General features: G+C 41.9%; 1 protein-coding gene across 2 annotated transcripts; it reads right to left on the minus strand.

Annotated features, from left to right (window-relative positions):
• Window positions 1-22,980, minus strand: LOC124140094 (ras-related protein Rap-1b-like). 2 transcript variants are annotated; one of them, XM_046507451.2, is made up of 3 exons: window positions 22,805-22,980; window positions 1,793-1,938; window positions 1-1,446 (listed from the first exon to the last, which is right to left on the minus strand). In XM_046507451.2, exon 3 carries the CDS (start codon window positions 1,411-1,413, stop codon window positions 730-732), a length of 684 nt encoding a protein of 227 aa, XP_046363407.1. In that variant the 5' UTR covers window positions 1,414-1,446; window positions 1,793-1,938; window positions 22,805-22,980; the 3' UTR covers window positions 1-729. The 2 variants fall into 2 exon arrangements, with proteins under 2 accessions (XP_046363407.1, XP_046363417.1); XM_046507461.2 differs by lacking the exon at window positions 22,805-22,980 and adding an exon at window positions 6,083-6,345.
• Window positions 22,981-23,465: the final 485 nt, after the last annotated feature.

Consider the following 23,465-nt stretch of genomic DNA (forward strand, 5'->3'; position numbering starts at 1 on the left):
TTTGTTCACGCCGTTTACTGATAGAGAAGTATGTACATGATATACCAACATATCACATCATTTTATCAACATATATCATAATTTTATCAACATATAGTCCTCACCTGTTAATAGGGATATTTTGGTATAATTGTGTCCCTATGAAAAGTCGAGTAGTATATATTATCATCATGGTATCGACAATTATGTGATCAATATTATATTAACTATCATACAACACCACACGACACATGCACAGGCACAGAAAGTCAGGAATTAAGGACTCCCAGTCTATTTTACAAGAACTGCTACCTTCAGTTCGTGGTGTATGAATGACTTTCGTTGTAGAACCAGTCAGTGCAATTTGAAAAAGTTTCTGCGACGTAATTGAGACAACTCTACTGCCTTACACGAAAAACTCTTCTTCCAATACATGGATACAATTTTAGGCAGGAATGTTTTACTTAAAAGTCAACGAGTCAAATGATAGGGGTATCGGTTGGTAAAAGAGAACCCACCGTCGTCACTGTATCAACGTTCAGCGTGTAAAAACGCCACGCGGACTGTTCTCGACGTCAAGGTGAAGGTCACGGCGTCTCCTGGAACACCGATGAGGATATCTTTGCAACACTTTTCTTGCATAAGGATTGGATGAGACAAATAGTTCCGTAGGATTTTTGGGAAACATGGATGTCCGTACGGATGGCATGGCAACTGTAGAATACCGTACATGCTCTTTGTGGGGTTCCATCAGTTTAACGAACAACTATGTCTTTTAGGAGGATCGAGCTGTCGTCGCTGTACCAACACTGCCGGCATGGACCGACGTCGACGACGAACGGCTGGGCTGAGGGCATATTGAATATTGGACTGTCGTAAAATTTCTTTGAAAATGCCAACAATGTTGATATTGTCTTTGGCTGAGGCTTCAATATAACCGTTCCCCCATTCAATACATACAAGCGTCTCGGCCGTCTCACGCCCGATAACCCTCCGCTCTTCGGTAACGTCCGTCTTGTTGGCGGCGATGACGATGGGAACGTCTTCGCTGTTCTTCTCTTCTATGATCTCGTCACGGAGTTGTTTCACAGCTGAGAAAGAGGAATCATCGTCCACAGAATACACCAGCACAAACGCGTCCCCGGTGGCTATAGCTAGTTTCCTCATAGCCGGGAATGAATGCGTCCCCGACGTATCGAGGATGTCGAGGATGAGGTGCATGCCGTTCACGTCGTACTCCCCTCGATGGAGGTCCTCAACCGTGGCCTTGTACTCCTTCACGAATCTATCGTACAGAAACTGAGAGATGATCGCACTTTTCCCGACGGCCGCCGCCCCCATGACGACGATACGGTAGTGGGCCCTGCTTTTCGGGAGACGATGACCACCCCGTGGACACAGCTGCCCAGTGGAGGGTCGACCTGACGACAACATTTCTGCGAAAGATGCCGACAGCCTCCGCTGTATCTGAAATATGTAAGCCAACTGTCAATCGAACACGGTAAAAAAACCTCGTTAAATCTCACTGCTCACATGTGTGGACAAAAGGTATAGTCACACTGACAGACTAACCCCGGTGAAAGACGAACACTGCATTACTGAGTCCGAGCAGGGATTATATGACACGTCTATCGACTTCGATTGTAATTGGTTGTGATTGATATACATTAGGATCAATATTCATACACAGATACCGATGCTGCGGATTGATTGGGGGTATTTTATGATTATTTTTCGGAGTTTGTAGGAAATGGACTGCCTGCAATATGCTTTTAGTGTCCAAGTGGGAATTAATGAAGTATGCTTCACTTACCTGGGTACTGGAACACTGCCCCGTCTTTACAGCGACGGTCTCCAGACGCAGAATGGATGGATGAAGGGATGGGTGGCGCCAAATGACCAGTGACAAAGGTGATCCGACAGCACGACGCTCGACGCTTCAGAGTTGACACGGAAGAGCTGCAAGATGTATTTAATGACAGTCAAGCTGCGAGACGCCGGGATATATCGATCAGCAGATCAACACGTACCTCGACCAAGGGAGGTCTTGCGGTAGAAATGGGGAATCACAACGCTTGGGAGGGGGAGTAGGGACACTTATGCCCTCAGTACAAGTCAGACTCCAAACCTCGAGGTGTTACCCGAGACACGCGCTGGTCACATAGGCATGATGACGTCACGACTCACCCCTAGCCCACATCCCGCCTGAAGCTGTGTTCTAATTAATGAAGCTCGGGCGAAACCGGTAGGGGGTGACAAGTGATTATAGCTGGAAGTCAGTCAGCACATAGTGGATTCAACGCCGCACCCGGTAACATCACCAGAATAATTCGTCATCTCTTTGTCCTTCATGCATTCAAAGGTTCAGAATAGTTGCAACAGTTCAATGTAAAGTCCCCGGTATCTCTAAGTAATAGTGCTACGAATAAAACATGGAAATACCGCGCCGACACAACTTGACCGGGCGGAAAGGAAAATATGTTATCTCCGAGTCTGGCGACACCGGGATATTACGACAACCAATCTTTTGAAATAGGTAACTCGACGCTACTGGTCTATCTGCTGGCATTGCTCCCCTGTGGTAACGTCAGTGGTAATAGATGCCATTAATGGCTCTTTCAAACATGAGGAAACGCGAAGATAATCATCTTTGTCAGCTGCTCGTCCTTAATCCAAATGTGCTTCTTGGAAGTCTCGTCAAAATATAGTCTTGGGATTTCATTTGATTTCACCGAATGCAGTGTTCGGTTTAGATTTTAGCAAAAAAATGTTGCTTTTTTCAGATGTATAATCTAATGCGGTCTCCTTTCACCGTCAGTTAGGTTTTTGGCACGTAACGAAATCATAGAAAACAGCGGAACTATTCCATTAGAGATGAAACGTGTTTTAATATTCCCCGAATAAAAGGTCGGATTTACGTGAATGGTAAACACACTATAGGGATTACAAGCTACAAGGAAAGCCCGAATGTCTCTGATGTGTAAGCATCGCGCCTCCATAGACAGTTGTCTATAAACAATACTTCTGCGTATCTAACTTTTCTGAGTTGTTGAAACCCCGCATCCAATCCGCTCCATGTTAACGCTGCACTCAGCAATATTCCAGCTGTGATGGCGGTGTGAAGTAATCGAGTCTAGACCACAATCCAGTGAGTGATATTATGAGCAACGATGCATATGTCGGGGCACGATGACACGCAATCCACCGAGTCTGACCACCCGATTTATCTGATCGCCTCTTACGACAAGCATAGATTGCTGGGGAGCAACTAAGCATGTGGTGGATGTAAATTGTGTTTGCTTACTGGTGGGTTATTAGGTGTTGAACTGTTAGTCTTTCTGTAGCCATCAGTAGGACATCAGTAGGACATCAGTAAGACATCCTATATATTATTAACGTATTTGTACGTACTGTACATACGGAGGGGCAGAGACACAGACTCAGGGTCAAAGCCCAGCCATGAACTCTGGTGTAAAGCATAATTGTAACTTAACATTATTAACATTATTCCCGCATTAACCAACGAATTAATGTTCCAGATCTATTCTAATCATAAATATTGGATTTTAATTTGTTTTCCTCAATTCCGTTGTCCTATTGGACACATAAGACCATGCGTGGCCCTCTTGCGATGACAAACTCCACGGTCTTGTGGACAGTGCGGAAATTCGGTGGTTCGATTCAGTGGCCGCGTCATAACAAAAGACGTTAAAAGATGGCACTTGCTGTTACCCTGCCTGGCACTCTGGCATTTAGGGCCTTGTTGGGTTCATGAAAGCAGTAAACATCTACGAACAATTTGGGATTTCCTCTTTTATTTATTCTGACACACCATGAGATAAACTGATATACTAGTCAAAGCAGCGTATAACCCAACCGTTTATAATAATCTCTACAAAGACAATATTTTTGTTTGTTGTTTACGCCGCGCTCAGCACTATTCCAGCTATTTGATGGCGGCCTGTAAATAATCGAGTCTGGACCAGGCAATCCACTGATTGACATCAAGAGCATCGATCTACGCCATTGGAATACGATGACATGCATCAACCAAGTCAGTTAGCCTGACCACCCGATCCCGTTAGTCGCGACAAACTCTTACCACAAACAAAATGGCCTCTTACGACAAGCATGGGTTGCTGAAGACCACTTGACCACAATCACATAAAACTGTTAGTTTCGTCAAATGGAAAATAAAACTTGGTGATACAAAATCCAAAGTGTTTGAAGATTCTGGAATAACTGTTCTAGGGTTTGAGGGCCTGGGATTTATGTCAGAGTCATTCTATATTTTTCCTCTGTGAACAATTGAATATTTCTCAGGGCATCAACCATGTCCAGGGAATATTAATTGTGGCGGTAAATTATTTTGTAACAGTCTCATTCCTCGCCGAGGCGATATAATAAACAGGGAAAACGCGATCCAACACAACATCCTCATCAACATGCCGGTTGGCTTGTCCTAATTGCCACAAATTGCCCAGAACAGTGTGCGGTGTCAGCACAGACAGGGCTAAGCCATCGATTGTGGCCCACTGTGTTGTGTACGCGGGGATGAGCAATATTGAAACAAACATGGAAAATGTCAGTTTGACGAGCACGTGACACCCGCCTCGGAAAATTTCAATAATTGGGAAAAAGGTGTCGGTTCTAAATTATATGGAATTAAATTGTCACTGAGTAAAGAAATTGACCGATACAGCTTGAATGGCAGGCAGATAAAGTCACGCTTGATAGGTGCGGCCGTGTCGTTGTCACGGTTACGTCAAGATAAGTGATGACATGTTTGTGTAAGAATTGATGTGAGAGCGGCTAGTCGTGGTCATGTTGGTCAGTTGCCTGTGAGCAGTCCCTGTTGATATTGTGCTTGCGTATACATGTCTGCTCAGCTTGATAGTTACCTCACTTATCCACTGGTTCGTGTCAGTTAGCGAGTGAGTGAGTGAGATGGGTTTAACGCCGCTTTGAACAGTATATCAGTTATATCATGGCATGTTAGGTTGATGTGAGAGATATACACGATATAATGCAGGTCTTAGACGTTTACCACTTTAGAGACGCTACTTGCAAAGGTATGGTGCTTCTGATATCTAGAAATATAGTCAGAACGAACCGGGATTCGAACCCACGATCATAGGTTCCTTGCATGCCTGAGGGACGCAACTCTGCAGGGAATAGTGCGCCCGGGGCTGATGTAACAAGACACACATTTGATGGGTGGTTGTGGGTACATGAGGAAGAGAACTGAACGTTTGCAGGAACCAAACGGGCACAAACACCGGGTGTTCGTTCTTGTCATATGTATTTGTTGTTTAACGCCGCACCCAGCCATATTCCTGCTATATGACGGTTGTCCTATACATAATCAAGTATGTACAAGACAATCAAGTGATTGATGTCATGAGCATCGATCTACGCAGTTGGGATACGACATGTATCAACCAAGTCAACGGGCCTCACCACGCGATCCCGTTAGTCGCCTCTTACGACAAGCAAGGGTTGCTGAAAACCCATTCTAACTTGATTAGATGATATGGACCATATGTTTATAAACAAATTTCTAATTCTTTTTCAGTAATCTCCATTTATAATCGTTTAACTTGAAGGATATTATTTCTGTTTGATAATAATGTCGTGATCACGAAACCGCACGGCTAAAACTCCGTCCCAAGTCGACTACTTTAAACATTTAAAACGTAATAAAATGAAAGAATAGTTGGTTGTTGGTGGTCGTTGCTGTACAATATATGGGGCCCGTGATGGTTCAGGGGTAGGATAGGTCTTCAGCAACCCATACTTGCTGTAAAAGGCTATGCTTGTAGTAAGAGGTGACTAACGGGATCAGGTGGTCAGGCTCGATGACTTGCAGGTCATCGATCCCAATTGCGTGGATCGATGCTCATTATGTCAATCACTGACAATCACTGGTCCAGACTCCCTTATTTACAGACCGCCGCCATATAGCTGGAATATTGCTGAGTGCGGCGTTAAACGGCAAACAAACACACTAACAAATACAATATATGGTAGTTTCAAACCTGGACTGAGAGAATTGTATCTCAAATATCAGATAAAATACAGTGTAGTCACTGATAATACTTACATGAATGTTAAGATTGGTATCCTAGGTAACAGAGTAGGTGTCCTAGGTTACAGAGGAGGTGTCCTAGGTAACAGAGGAGGTGTCCCACATGACAGAGGAGGTACCCCCTGAATCACTGCAATGGGGGCTCAGCTAGAGCGTAATCAATGGCGCTGTCCTCATGTTGAGGGAATGTCCGCCAATATCTGTCGATGTTCTCTGACGCCACAGAGTGTATTGATTGTCAGTGGTTCAAATAGACACATAACCTATACAATGTGTTATGTGATGGAACGGCAAACACAGGCACTTCGAAGTCGCCCGGAATATCGGGGTGTCGGAGTCAGCCGATAAAAGAACTTCATCGTTCTCCTCGTGATTAACATAATATATTAAAATACATATAATAACTATAATATAGCTGTTCCATGTTCAGCGGCTTTTCATCTTGTTTTGCATACATGCATAATGCTTTATTGAAAGCTGTATTAAAATATTGTTATGTGATTTATCTATGACGCAACAACGGGTCTTATCTGCCTCTTACAAGGTCTGTTTGTTGTTTAACGCCGCACTCAGCAATAGTCCAGCTTTATGACGGCGGTCTGTAAACAAAATCGAGTCTGTACCAGACAATCCAATGGTTGATATCATGAGCTTCGTCCACGCAATTGGGGCGATGACTTGCATCACCCAAGTCAGGGAGCCTGACCATCCGATCCCGTTAGTCGCCTCGTACGACAAGCATAGTCGCCTCTTATAACAAGCATGGGTTGTGGAAGTGTAACCCGGATCATCCCGGGTGTATTGACTATGTACAGGTGCAGGTGATATCGCTGAACAAATCATCACTGTACCGCAAAACAAGATTCACTCGTACTTGCATACACCTTATCCCTATGTGAAGGAGATACTGTGGTTCAGTGTGATAAATTAGTATTTTCGTTTTACCACGGCCACAAAGTCGACACCGATATTAATTGCCCCGAGCCAATGTAGCTGTCTGTATTCGTAACAAGAGATCAGATTTAATTAAAAACTAAAGACATATTCTTTACAAGCACTGATTCCTTCCACTGGTAAATAAACCAGGCCCCTCGGGATATCTATTTAAAGAACACAACCAGGACGGCTACGTAGACATAACGAGTGTTTTACACACAAGGACAGCCGCAGTCAATTTTACTGAAACAATACGAACGCATCGTTATGGCTAATGTGTGGTGGTGGACTTGTGCAATCTGCATTAAGCTGAAACGTCGCATACAGCTGAAATGTAAATACAGAGCGACGTTAAATACGAACATCTTAAATTGTGTCTGCTATTCATGACCAGTGTATGTATATCTGGACTGTTTCGTTCCTTGTGGGAAACTGCGACATTGCTTCTGTGTAATTAGGGTATGGTACGGTAATACTTTCTTGGGGAATTAGTCACCGGACATGATCGTGCGTTCAACTGTTGTGTTCAGATACTTTTGACAGTTAACTGTTTGTTTGTTGTTTATCGCCGCACTCACCAATATCCCAGCTATATGACGGCGGTCTGTATATAATCGAGTCTCGACAAGACAATCCATTTACTGAGATCATGAGCATCGATCTATGCATTTGGGATACGATGACATGCATCAACCAAGTCAGCGAGTCTAACCACCCCATCCCGTTAGTCGCCTGTTACGACAAGCATGGGTTGGTGAAGACCTATTCTTACCCGGATCTTCATGGGTAGACAGTCAATAATATAATCACGAAGTCTGTAGATATGGAGACTATACAAGTTATTTTGTAATTAAGAAACTTAACAGGGTAAACAATTGTCATAGTTTGAACAAAAAAAGACAAAAATGTCAGAGAACCTCTGTCCAAACTGAACGTTTCCTAATCCGACATGTATTTCTAGTCCAAATCGATGTCGGTTCCGACAGACTCGCATTCAGTGAATAAGTGAGTTCGGGTAATTTTACACCCTAGTCAGCCATACTCAATCTGCATTCACGACGGCTTGAAAATGAATCCCTGGTTGGCTCTGCCGGGGCTCGATGAGACACAATCACCATGACAACCACTCAATCCTCAGTAGTCAGCTCATACGACAAACACTGGTTAACAGGGTCCAACTTTGTTTATACTCAGTGATTCAGTTTCAGACCCACCAGAAATATACTTCAGTAAGTTATTCAATAAAACGAAGCGACAAAACCCTTTCCATAATCGCAAGAAAAGATCTGCAAACACAACAGTACGATCCCGACTGTCGTATGCATTGCTTCTGAATCACTATCAAGTAGTGATGATACCAGGTGTTCACGAACAGGTGAAACTGTCCGGCCCCAACGTTGGCATTCGTCATAAACACACGCAAAGGCAAGTCAAGTGTCCAACGAAGAAACACAAGAACATATGGTACATGTCAAAAGAGGGGATTGCATCGGACATTATTTTGGTCTTTGATAAATGATATGTTAAACTGATCTAAACATGTCTGCCACAACCACATTGAAAGCTTTACTGAAGCATTGATCGCTGTAACCCTGATCAAACAACATTTAGACAAGCGTCGTATCGCTCTGCACGAGAAACATATGTCTTGTAACACAGGGGTTATGTAAATATGAATTATCATATGAAAATGGACATAAAGCGTAACAGATACTTGTAACGACGATGAAGCACCATGCAAATACACCTCACATGCAAAACAAAACAAGCATTGCTGGAAAAATAAACAAACCACAATGACCCACATAAAATTCGCACTGATCCAACTCTAGCAGTTGTCTTCAGGCAACAAGCTACTGTCAGCCAACGTGATGTTCGTATGGACATGAGGTCAGATAGGATTTGGAAGTTCTCAGCCGGAGCGGCTTACGCTGAAACTAGCCATCTTAACATCCGGTCACTTGCCACTTACCGGCTTTCCTTACAACGCATTAGCTCCTCACAACGTTAACACTCCAACCAGGCGTCGCTTTCAATCCCATCACGTATCGAGACCAAGTTCATGAGATAATCCTTGAGGTTGTAAAGTGTTCATGGTTGACACAAGACGCGGCGTGTTCATATCTTTCACAGTAACTGATTGGAGCAATTACTAAGCAAGGAGTAGAGGTGCTAATCCAAGAAGGCGGCTACATCCATCGATATGAAAGCGTGCACTTTACAAGGTAAAAGTAGATTATAGAAATCCAATTCCAACTAAAACAATACTTTAAGACAGATCTTTGCACTATCATGAGGCCAGGCTACTGTCTGATTACAGCAACTGTCCATGATGGCATTTTGATGAATTTACAAAACAAGTTTCGGTAAAAACATTTACGACAAGCATAGGCGCCTTTTACGGCAAGCATGGGTTGCTTACGGCCTATTCTAGCCCAGATCTGCACGGGTTCAGAAATGTTCGGAATATAGGTGCCGAACATCTGGAATGTGAAGGTCGTGAAAGAGCATTCAAAGATTTCTACGCAACATTCATACCTAATCCATCTATTTGACGGTGGACTGTATACAATCGAGCAATAACGGACAGGGCAAATCGCTGGCAGCACGATTCCCGCCGTCAGGGTACGATGACGCAATCAAACATGTTTTTGCCGTGAAGGGGGAACGATATATTTTTTTCTTTCAAAACACTTATTTCAGGACAGCGAACACTACAAGTAAAACCCTAGGATAAAAGGTCGGTCCCAGCACTGAGAAAAAGGCCCAGTGAATCTAAGGACTGCTTAAGTAGTAACAGCGGTCAGAAGGTTAGTAACCAGCGAATTTACCATCCTGCCTGGTAGATTGCACGCGGCACCAAGGCCACGTGACATTGCTCATTCCACCATGGTCAGAGGCAACAGGGAGATGATTATGCTTGTTTGTTTGTTGTTTAACGCCGCACTCAGCAATATTACAGCTATGAGTCGGAGTGTTATGTGGAAATTGGCCTTGTAATCGTGTTAATGTGATGTTTTCATGACTGACAAAATATAAACGTTCATATCATGTACTCAATAAAGAAGGAGGGTTTGTTAAGTTTGCCTGTACCAGTGTAAAAAAAGATTTGTTTATTTTATTTACAAGTCAATTTTGTAGTATTATGTAAATATACATAAAATGTCACTGAAAATCATTAAATGGTATATTTCGCCTGTATTCTTTATGTTATTTGTTCTTTACATGTTTTAGTAAATTGTATTCATCAGCTGTCAACAGGGATCGCAGAATGACTAAGAAACGAGCCTTTAATAAAGTGTAGAAAACAAGCTTACAAGCTATAAGCTTCGTAAATATACTATTGCAGTTGGCAAATTGTGAGGAGAACACAAGTAAATATCACTTATTAAAACAGTACTTTAAAAGAGGATAGTAATCTCTACTAACTGATCTATATGCTATATGAAGGCGATCTGTAAATAATCGAGTCTGGACCAGATAATCCAGTGATTGATATCATGAGCATCGATCCACGCAATTGGGATCGATGACATGCATCAACCAAGTCAGCGAGCCTGACCACCCAGTCCCATTAGTCGTCTTTTACGACAAGCATAGTCACCTTTTACGGCAAGCTTGGGTTGCTGAAGACCTATTCTACCCCGGAATCTTCGCGGGTTCATAATTATGTAGTTTCAAATGGAGAATAACAATAATTGCGCCATGTTGTCGATATTTTTACATTTTGTCGTTTCTGAACTTCATAGGCTGTTCAGACCGAAATTTCCGATTCAGCTTCCCAGCAGAAATAGAATCAGATCGCCTTAAAACTTTGAATGCAGCGAGGAAGAATGGTTTCAGAAAGCTGACATCTGATTGGGCCTAACCCCGATGCATCCTGCATTTGTATTCGTGGTGAAAGTTCGACCTGGGTTCACCTGGCGTGAGCCCCTAAAGCAGGATTGTCTGATCTTGACAGGGAAAGGCAGAGAGTAGTACATGTATCTGATTGAAGATACAACACAAATGTTAGCTGATGCAGAGAGCTCCTTGGAAGAGGCAAAATGAGCCGTGTTTCTCCACATGACGTCATTGACTACTCTCATTCTTCATGTGATTATATTAAGTGTCCTTGTCAAGAAAAGGTCACAGCAATTGCCATGGCATGCAAACACACTGTCAAAGTATTGTCGGATATGACCGATAAAACAAGATAGAATGTTTCACAGACTCTTGCTGTTGAAATATCGAATAAGTACCGATCTACCTACCTGTGGTTTGAAGTATTTCAGTCACAAGGAGTCCTGTCGACAAGTTTACAGGAGAAAAATTCGAACGAACGGTTTATTCCGAGTCCAATGAGGACAGTATGAAACGAACTATAGAAATATGCGCAGGCGACTCCGTTATAATAATAATAAAGTCGTCTTCATAAGACATCTAATCCACAAAAAAAGTCAATTGGAGAAAATTGTAGATGGAATATGCATTTGTTTTGTCATGATGTATTACACGTTGTGTAACGGTCATAGCCATGGTACACGACATGGAGTCTGTAGTAGTAAATGTACACATTTTCTTTATACTTGCGAGAGATAGAGGTAAACCATTTATTAGTTTAGATGGGGTGTATCACTGAACTTACAAAGCCCTGGGGCTTTCATACCAAGTCTACAGATTATGCCGTGGGATAAAACTATTTATCATACCTCCAAGTCAGAATGATGAGATCTGATTGGTCCTAGTGATCTTGATAAAATACAGACAGACAGGTTTATTCAGTATTGTGGCAATATGGCTTAAAGTACAATTGATGCTAACTCATAATATGTTTTCACTTGCATATACAGAAATTACATCTTCTTGAATCTGACAGTAAAAACATGCTTTATAGAAGTAGCCACTGAAAAGATAATATATACTCAACAACAAAAGTTCCTATGACACCAATATTTTAGTGTATTTTTCAAACAAGTAAAGTTTGGTTTTCAATATTGTAGTACATGAATGGAATCAAGTCACGAAAACGCAACTGCTACAGAAAAGCATGCATTCGATGCAAAAGCTGACTTTTATGCAAGCCCCATGCATTTCACTACCCAAGAATGGGTATAAAACATGTGCGTTAACGGGATTTCATATGCATTGTTTAGCATCTTGCTGACAACAACCACTCAGAAAACAACAAAATTACCCAATTATTATTCAACATTACGAAATGCCACGCCTGTTCGAAAATGAGCGTCTGCGAGCCATTGGTATGCTTGAAGCAGGATCGAGTTAACGTGATGTTGCAAGACAATTTAACGTCCACAGAAACACCATTTGGTGTTTATGGCAACGTTGGCAACAGACAAATGCAGTCAGAGACCATCCTCGGAGTGGCAGGCACTGGTAACCAATAATCGACAAGACTGGATTCGAACAACACACCTACGAAATCGATTCGAGCCAGCAACAGTGACTGCAAGAAGCATCCCTTGTCTTCGTCGAATATCTTCACAAACCTCAGATGTGCAGAAATTGTCGCCAGAAGACCCGCCAGACGTCCTATTTTGACAGGAAACCACCGTCAAGCACTTCTACGCTGGACGGCCATGCAGTGGGGACAAGTTCTATTCACTAACAAGTCTCGTTTTCACCTCAGCCACAGCGATGGACGGAATCGAGTGTACCGACGTCGAGCCCAGGCAATACCTTTCATTTTGTTGTTCAGTAAATATACATTGTGTGAGTTGATAATAATTATCATTAACATTTTAGAGTTATAGTCATATTCAAGAAGGGGAGATATGTAGATCTTAACTTGGAATACATTCTTCCATTCTAAGTAACTTTATCCAGTATTTATCTACTCTTACTTGGCATATTTACCAATACCACCCCCCCCCCCCCCCCCCCCCCCCCAAAAAAAAGGTTTGAAGTATGAGGTATGTACTTTTTAGATGGCAGGATTATATTTTGTTCCCCATATTTCCGAACCATATAGTAATATTGGTGCAATTTAACAATAATAAATATTGCATGCTCTTGAAAATGATACATAATTATTTTGTTTAAACAATTTATACACAGTTGTTTACTTAAGGATTGACTGTGTATTTTTTTAGGTTCATTGAGGTATGAATCGAAAAACCGATATGCAAATTGTATGAATCCGCGTAGATTGATAAACATTCCAGGTGCAGGAATACATACTGTGACGTGACATGAATCAGGTGATCGTTTAATTTATGCACATAACTTGACACGCCTACACAGTCAGTAGCCAATTAAGTCAGACTGCAACGAACCGGACGAAATATGTCCAGGAGAAGGCGGCTGTTTCAAATAGCATGGTCAGTTATCGCCAGATTCAAACATTACTTCCCTGATTACGGTAAAACACAGTTGGAAAAATGCAAGTTAGAAATGAAACCCCAAGACATGAAAGTTTAACCGAGGCGAGCGGAAAAAAAACAAGCGAGCGAGCCTGCACGTTTGCTGTTTCATTAATTCTCGGCCTTCGGTCTCAAACGGTAGTTTGGACAATGAATATGCATGAAAGTAGCTAAATGTCCTGAACACGACGATACACATAAGCAGAAAGGGAATTCCCTCGACTGTAATATTGGGATTCCCAGACATTCCGCACCAAAAAATACGGCGCCTCGGTGGGCGTGGCTTAATGTTTTACATTCATTGGGAAATGAATGCAATAACACGTGACCAGTTCAGCTAATCAGAATGCAGGAATTTCAATGAACACAGCGAAACTTTAATTATATGCTATTGACCACATTAATTTAGATGAAAACATGATATCCAAATATTAATAGTAAGTTTTAGCCTTGACCGAAGCATTTCCATAAGTCCACTTTTCCCTTTTGGCAACTATACCACCAATATTAAAGACAATTATGTTTGATTTATTTAAGTTTACCTCCAATCCACATTTCAAACAAAGTGATTGTAATACATTTAATTGTTTTTGTAAAACGGTTGCTGCAAATGAAAACATTACAATGTCTTCATCAAGCAATAGCATCATAATATCAACAATATCTTGGACAAATATACCATAATTACATTGTTTATAAATTTCAATAACAGGTTCATTGATAAAGAAAATGAACAAAACAGGACTCAAAAGACACCCCTGTCTTACACCTCTGGACGTTGAAAAACAGTCTGTTTTACCATTGTCCGTCATTATACATGCTTTTACTGCTGAACACATACTTTGCAGAACATTAAACATTTTCCCATGACAACCCTTGATTACAAGTCAATACAGTAAAATCAATGAAAGCACAGTAAAAACGGCCCTTCGATTTGCATATATATTTCGAGCACAATGACTGTAAAATGTACATATTATCTATGGTAGAATAGTTAGAGCGAAAACCAGCTTGAGATTCCAATATAAAATAATTAATTTCCATCCATGTTCTCAACTTTTTTTCCAACACAAAGGTGAATAATTTGCCAGTAACATTTAAAAGAGAAATACCTCTGTAATTATTTGGGTCCGCCTTTTTTTCAGATTGGTATAACGGGATAATCATACCTTAGTTCCACGAAGAAGGGAAAATACCAGTATCTAATACTTTGTTACATAGTAATTTCAAAAAGGGAATAAGAAACGGTCCCTCACACTTAAAAAACTCTGGAGGTAATCTGTCCTCTCTAGATGCTTTGCCGAGTTTCAAATTGGAAATGTCTTCTTCTATCTTGTATGCGGTGATTTCGTCTCATCAATCATTACTAAAATATACACTACAATTTTCACAAGAATGGTTATCAAGGAATTGGGAAACCGAATGATCAAATTCAGAACAATCTTATGTAGTTGCAGGGTTCAATAAGTTTTTAAAATAGGATGCCCAAACGTCAGGTGATATTGTATTACTAGTGTTCTTGTTTTGTTGGGCACGTTTAAGTGTATCCCAGTATCTCTTACAGTCAATGTCCTTTACTGCTGAATTTATCTCATCACTCAGTTTCATATTATATGTGTTCTTCTTTCTTTCACAGCACATTTTAAAATCGGCCTTTGCTTCAATGTATTTTTGCAAATTTATACTGAGTCAAATTAAAAACTTCACATTTTTAAAAGTAATCCAAAATATAAAATACAACGGAAAAATGTATCAGAGAAGGTAATTTTTAATCATTAATGTCCAAAGAAGGATTTTAATTAACGGTGGTAACCATAATTTGTTCCAAGCACCTACGGTATTCGGTAATAACATCAACAGTTTAAATCATCGCAAGCACGAGAAATCTGATGGCACACAAGTTCAGCAGTGTGTATGGCCACCACCTCCGCATGGACCTTGTGATGCTTGTGAACACATGTTTGGGAAGACGACGCCATTGTTGCTGCAAAATGGTGCCAAGATCTTGCAAATTCTGTGGTTGGTTCTGGAGAGTGCGCAGACTTCTGCCAAGAGCATTCCAGACGTGTTCGATGGGATTGAGGTCGGGAGACCTTGACGGCCAGTCCATCAGATTGACCCTCGCATTCTGAAGGAAATTCCTTGTCAAAATTGCTGTTTGGGGTCTGACATTGTCGTAGTTGGAAGATCAAACCGGGTCAATATGCTGCCATAAAAGGCAGACGTTCTGGTGCCAGTACCTGGTCGCGGTAAGCAGCAGCGTTGAGGTTGCCACGGATGACAAGAAGCCTGGAACGTGCATTGCCACAGAAAGCACCCCACACCATGACACTTCCGCCTCTATATCTGTCAACTTCCTGTACACAACACTGGGCGTAACGTTCATGACGGCGCCTCCACACCATCGCCCTACCATCAGCAGATCGAAGATTAAATCGGGATTCATCACTGAAGACGACTTGATTCCAATTACGAGTCCATCGTAAGTGTCGCTGTGCCCACAATTGACGTTGACGTCTGTGTAATTGAGTCAGAATCGGCCCGCAGTATGGCCGTCGTGCTTGAAGGTGAGCAGTTCTCAGACGGTTTCAAACAGTTTGCGCACTCAGTCTACCCCTAAACAGTTCATTTCTGGTTGATGTAGCCGTCAAAAATCGTTTACGGAGGTGACGTAAGACAATCTGACGATCCTCTGCATGTGACGTCACCCTTGGTCGACCTGGCCGAGGGCGATCAGCGGGGGTACCCGTTTGCTGTAGACGCGTCTGTAAATCATAAACAGTCCGTCGACTACAACCCATCGTCCTTGCGACTTCTGCTACGGACGTTCCCGTCCGCAACATGCCGATGGCACGTTCACGTTGCACATTTGAAAGGCGTTGCATGACAAATGACCGTAAAGACTTTTGTTTTCTCGTGGGTTTCTTTTTTTGTTAATGACTGCTAACAAGAATGGCTGAAAACACGTGCTGTATTATGGCCATGACCAGTTGCACGTGAAAAAACACTTTTGCCACTGTAGTGCTGTGCACATGATTTTGATCGATTCACCTGCACAAAAACAGGTGTTATCTGAAGACAATACGTGGCCATTACTGTTTAAATACACAATAAGGGCCCACAATGATAACTGGTCAAAATGTTAAAATTTTAGGATTGTGCAGTTTTTAATTTGGTTCAGTATATTTTCGGAACTTGTTCAGTAGTCTATATTTCTCTGATTTGAATTGGACACAGTCATCATCAAACCAAGGAGGTTGTGATCTTCTAGTTTGCTTAGATGCCGTATCATAAGCTCCTCCATTTAGAGCACTATGAACCATAATTTCAGATAATTTGTCAACGGCTTTGTTAATGTTTTCATCTTATATCACTGAAAATTGTTCATACATAATCTGACTTGTAGTATTCCGAAGACATTGTAAATATGACCCAAAGTTTTCAACTGGTAGAATATATCTAGGAACAGTCTCCACTATACCATCTGTGGTTTCTGGGGATTCCATTACCCTTTTTATTTTGTACCCTTGACGGGCATATGTCCTGAATCTATACGCTGGATAACTGACATATCAATGACATTTGAGAAAAGATCACTGGAAACTATGAAATAATCTACAGTACTGCATCTTGTATGTGACACAAACGTGAAGTTACTCGGGATATCCAATGGGGCTCCGCCATTTACTTTATTTACTAAGATGTGACTAAATCGTTCTCGTGATTTTTATATCAGGCCAGGTTAACATAACATGATTCTTATCTCCAAGGACCCGTGCAGATCAGGGTAGAGAATAGGTCTTCAGCAACCCATGCTTGCCGTAAGAGGCGACTAACGGGATCGGGTGGCCCGGCTTGCTGACTTGGTTGATGCATGCCATCGTATCCCAAATTGCGTGCATCGATGTCCATGATGTCAGTCACTTGATTGTCTGGTTCTGTCTGGTTCATGCTCGATAATTTACAGACCGCCGTCATATAGCTGGAACATTGCTGAGTGCGGCGTTAAACAATTAACAACAAACAAACAAACAAACAAACTTATCTCCAAGACCAAAGGAAGGATATAATACTCTGGATAGTTGAGGATCAAGCAAATGACTTCCGAGAGTCTACAACATCCATTCACAGATGAGAACTACTATCCCCAGACAAGCGATTCACGCGACATCTCAAAATATCATCACATCCTCGTTACCGACTTGTAATTATAAACCTCACCCGAGAATCTTGAAGCTTGTTGATTGTAACGACTTGATTCTCAGGAGTGACTTACGAAGTAGAGATACATACTGTGGCGAGATGCCATTTTTCTATTGAATTTGAAATTCCTTATAACGCTCCATCTCGTGTTCCTCCGAACACGGAAATGTTAATACATTTCCAAATGTCAGACAGAGCACAATGTCCTTTATACACTTCGTACGACTATCAAGAAGAAATGAGAAATGCTCAGGTTTCGGAAATCAATAAAATCCCTAAACATCACCGGACCTGGTAATGATCTTACTACGATCTCAAAAAGACAGTAATTCGATTAGAGTGAACCATTATCACCATCAAAGTCATTGCTAGTCCCGTAAGATTGTTCTTAAACGCGCTCGAGACAAGTTTTAATTACGGAAGACATAGGAGCACCGTCAAATGGCAGTGACTAAAGGGATTGCCGTTAAGTAATTATTCATGCTTAAATTGAAACTTTAAATGCGTCTCCAGATAACACACAAACATGGTAGGCCAAACGTGTTTATTCGTATCACGCAATATTATTGCGTTACTGAGGTTTTGAATTAATCACAGGTACAATGTACGTGACGCATCAGTATAAAAGCTATATGACAAATAATCTCTCGGCCTCACAAACGAGTGGTTGTTTGTTATTTGTTTGATGTTTAACGCCGCAATCATTTATATTCCAGCTATATGACGGCGGTCTGTAAATAAATCGAGTCTGGACCAGACAATCCAGTGATTGAAAACATGAGCATCGATCCACGCAATGGGGATACGATGACATGCATCAACAAAGTCAGCGATCCTGACCACCCGATCCTGTTAGTCGCTTCTTACAACAAGCATAGTCGCCTTTTAAGGCAAGCATGGGTCGCTGAAGACCTTTTCTACCCCGGATCTTCACGGGTCCAAACGAGTGGTTAATTGTAGGGGTTAATTGGTACCTGTGTAACTCCGGAATCCCCAGCGGACGATCTACCTTCTTAAACCATAGCTCGATTGCCTCCGTGGTCTAGTAAAAGAGCGTCCGCGCAGAGAGCGGAAGGTCGGGGGTTTGATCTCCGGCTGTGTCATACCAAAAGACGTTAAAAGATGGTACTTGTTGTTACCCTGTCTGACACTCGGGATTAAGGGGCTAAAACAAGGATTGGTCGGCTCGAAGTCGATATATATTGTCTGATTGTTGTATTCATGTTTACCTGCGGCATGGTATCTCAACGGGCTAGTATTATAAAATCGGCATCATATATTAGTCCGGACCAGTACAAGCAGCCACACACACACGTCGCAATAGTCTTGAACGCGACGGACGTTAAACCCCATTTCACCTCACCTCAACTAAACCATAGATTCTTTGGCTTTGACCAGTATGAATTAATCGAATTGTTAGTTAAACACCAATTCTTGTGTTGGCTATAAACGCACGAAATCTTATCGAAGGCTAACGAATGTGGTCTTTTGTGAAGGCGACATTGAAGAAATCATGCAGAATTAACAATCAAATATTGACTCACATCAACACTCACAGTTGATCCGTTTATGAATGAGAATAATTGTGTCGTGTTCGGTGTGTTATTATGTACCTTGAATGCACGTAATATTCGGGGGATTGGCAGATGCGGCGCCAGCTGGTCCAATATGACTTGCATACTTTCCTCGGGACATGCAATTATGACCCGAGTAAGCGGAGTGCACGTGTGAAAGACTTAGGGAACGTATTTCACGTGCATCACGAAGGGGAACCGCACACAGCGTTCTCACAGCTGAGTTGTGAGTTTTTTTAATATACTCAACAACAAAAGTTCCTGTGACACCAATATTTTTTCAAACAAGTTTTTCAATAGTGTAGTACATATATGGAATCAAGTCACAAAAACGCAACTGCTACAGAAAAGCATGCATTCCAGGCAAAAGTTGACTTTTATGCAAGCCCCATGCATTTCACTACCCAAGAATGGGTATAAAACATGTGCGTTAACGGGATTCCATATGCATTGTTTAGCATCGTGCTGACAACAACCACTCGAAAAAACAACAAAATTACGCAATAATCCAACATTACGAAATGCCACGCCTGATCGAAAATGAGCGTATGCGAGCCATTGGTATGCTTGAAGCAGGATCAAGTGAACGTGATGTTGCAAGACAATTTAACGTCCACAGAAACACCATTAGGTGTTTATGGCAACGTTGGCAATAGACGAATGCAGTCAGAGACCATCCTCGGAGTGGCAGGCCACGCGTAACCAATAATCGACAAGACAAGTGGATTCGTACAACACACCCACGAAATCGATTCCAGGCAGCAACAGTGACTGCAAGAAGTATCCCAGGCCTTCGACGAATATCTTTACAAACCGTACGTTGTCGCCTCAGATGTGCAGGGATTGTCGCCAGAAGATCCGCCAGACGTCCCATTTTGACAGGAAACCACCGTCAAGCACGTCTGCAGTGCTGCAGACAGCATCTACGCTGGACAGCCATGCAGTGGGGACACGTTCTGTTCACTGACGACTCAGCGATGGACGGATTCGAGTGTACCGACGTCGAGGTGAACGTTACGTCAATCATTGTGTCATGGAAGAAGATCGGTTCGGGGGCGGCAGCGTTATGGTATGGGGTGAGATTACAGCAAGACAGGACCCGTTTGATGGTGGTAGAGGGAAATCTCAATGGACAGCGCTACCGCGACGAGATCATCGGCCCTGTTGTTCTACCGTTTTTGCGTCGTCGTGGCCCAGGCATTACCTTTCAACATGACAACGCCCGGCCTCATATTGCTCGACTTGTTCAGGATTCTCTTCAACAAAACAACGTGAATGTCATCCCCTGGCCGGCTCGCTCCCCTCATCTCTCACCAATCGAGCACATGTTGGAAGAGATGGATCGGCGCCTTCGACGTCAACCACGTGTTCCACAGACACTCCAGGAACTTCGAAACATGCTCCAGCAGATATGGACAGATATCCCACAGGACTTTGTGCGACGCTTGGTCCATTCCATGAGACGAAGATGTGTTGCTGTGAGGTGGACACACACGCTATTGATTTGTAAATTGACATTTTGGCATGTTCATGGGTTTTTTTATATGAAATTACGCATTTTCTGAAGTCAGTATGGCAAATTAAACCATTTGAACACTTACAGGAGTCTTGTATCTGTTGCAAACCGAAATTGTCTCAGATTTGGTAAAAAAACTTGGCATTAAATCTTATTCAATGTCACAGGAACTTTTGTTGTTCAGTATACTTTTGTCTCAACAGAACAAAGTTTTTTTTAAAATATTTTAGATGCTGAGGTACTTTGAATGTTTGCTAGCGTATTAATAAGCCCTTGTGTCTAATCGTGGACATTTTTAGTTAGCGCCTGGGACATTAACTAACCATTTCAACGATTAGAGTGAATGAGGATGGTTAACGTTTTACTCCGCTTTTAGCAATATGCCAGCAATATCACGGCAAGGGACACCAGAAATCTGCTTCACACATTGTACCCATGTGAGGAAACGACAGCCCCCTCAACGATTAGACACCTGGCCAATATGCTCCAACTCCAGGCCTGATCCGCTCACAGAATAACACAGATCGCAGCAAGACAATCGTTCAGACCGGACCGATCGATGTTGACAGTTTGTTTGGACTCAAATGTAAATATGATACGAATATTTATATCCCAATTCATTGACGCTTTTCATGAAAGGTATAGCTAAGCCACGCGTCTTTGAACTACATCGATACTCAGAGACGGAGACGATCACAAGGTGGGGACAAATACTGTACCTTGGGTCATTAAGACAGATTACCGATTAATCATTACTGAAAGGTAAGGTTTAATATTTGCTAGTGATCATAAACACTTGAACATGATATCGTCGGAATCGTACAAACGACTCTTTCTTATGAAATGGTTTTGTCGCTTTTATCTAAATTATTATCGAGGTAAACGGGGATATGTGCTGAGTTGTGGAGGCAAGAAAGATTAAAACGATAACTGGTTTTAACTTAGCATTTCGTTGGGAAGCTGTTTATGTCAGTGACTGAAGCATTAGCATGTCATGCCTTAGACCAATTGGCCAAATAAGGGAATGTGCTGTATTGGTGTGTGTAGGCGGGATTCTTCTAAAACAAATGATAATACCTGTGTTTTACATATGCCTCGCTTTGTGGGAAAAATAGCAACGTGTCCCTTTCTTACAGACAATTGTGCAAAGAATATGGTTCGTTATTCAAGTCAATTTATTTCAAAATAAATAAATTGAGCTCCATCACAATACAAAAATATATGCTGATCTCAAACCAAAATCTCCCCATCTCATACCCCTGGAAATGGTTGCTCCCTGATGCTAAAAGCGGGGTAACACGATATACGTTCAATTAATGTGTTCCGCCAGTACACATTATCGTGAATATACAAACGATTCTTTTATATAACACTGACTTGGTATAAAAATTACACAAATCATTAATCTTTATTTTCTGATATAAGCGTCACACTCAGATACAGAAAAAAAACATTAAAAAAATTATTCATATGTTCCAAAATTATCGTAATTAAGTTTAGTATATGGTTGAAATTTCTATCGTTGGTATGTGCTTCAAGGAGACAATGGCTCCTTACAACCCGTTTACGTATTGACCATTCAGAAGGACGCAGTGGACACGTGTGTTATGAGGAGTCGACTGTTGAGGCATAAATTCACTTCATCCCTCTGCCACATTTCAACCAACTTGAACAAATCACGTTCAAGCCATGTTCACTTTCACCAAATTAAAAACAAAAACATCAATTCTCTTTGTTTAGCAAAGTAGATTGCTTTTCTCCATCCTGACAGACCAATACAATACACAAGAATCTTGTGCTCTTTTGATAGCATTGGGTCAATGTATATTACCGTTTTAGACGTAACTCCAATGTCTTTTGAGGACACTCAGATATAAGCAGTTACATCACAGATGTTGTCAATATCCTTGCAAAACTAAGCCACGTCCGCTGTGTGAGGACATTCATGAGGTTTAATATTATCTTTATCGATAAATCGTTAGGGAGCCACTTGGACAAACATACCCATACTCTGAAGGGAGCATGGTAAACACAGACTAGTCCCACGTGATTGTGTGCGCTCGTGTTGCAAGATGAAGTTAATTCTACTGCTCTCGTAAGATCAATGTTTACAGGATACACCAGCTTCACGTGTTTTGGTACTTACAAAATTAAAGACACTCACATTCCCGGCGGCATGCACACACCAGTCCACCCGAGGATGTAAGAATTGATTCTGTGTCTGCCGACGTGTGGCACTTATTAACGTTCTCTCTGTATATTCCACGTCGTGGAGGACTGCCGTGGGCCGACGTCCAATAACAGTCTGCTGGTTTGCGAACAGAGAACGGGATATCTGCTGGACCAATATACGGTTAGGCTGGCGAGAACAAAAGAATGAGACAATGAGACCAGCAGGGTACTAGTGATTTGAAAGACGTACTTAGAAGCTTCAGGACAGCACAATGGGCGGTCCGTAATGAAGAAACTGATTATCTGCCTATTGTGCATGTAGTCATATATGTATTTCATATACAAAGGGGAGTGTTGTTGGTTATGTTTAATACTCACTGACTCCCTCTTTGTAGTATAAATGTCTAGCATAAACCTGTTTACAGACTGTAGATCGTACCCATGTCTTTCATGTTGCCGTGCGTGAGTAAGCTGGTGAGTTAACTGTAACGCCATCAGTTGTAATACGGCGTGACAGCTTAATGTGGGATTAAATGTGTACTCTAATTATCCCTATTGACAATGGGTTAGAAACCACATCATGTGACGTCATCTATTGATTCCCGCGTTTTTTTTATAGTCGTAGAATGACACAT

This window comes from Haliotis rufescens, unplaced genomic scaffold, assembly GCF_023055435.1.
Source record: "Haliotis rufescens isolate VD_foot unplaced genomic scaffold, xgHalRufe1.0.p SCAF_28, whole genome shotgun sequence".
NCBI lineage: Eukaryota > Metazoa > Mollusca > Gastropoda > Lepetellida > Haliotidae > Haliotis > Haliotis rufescens.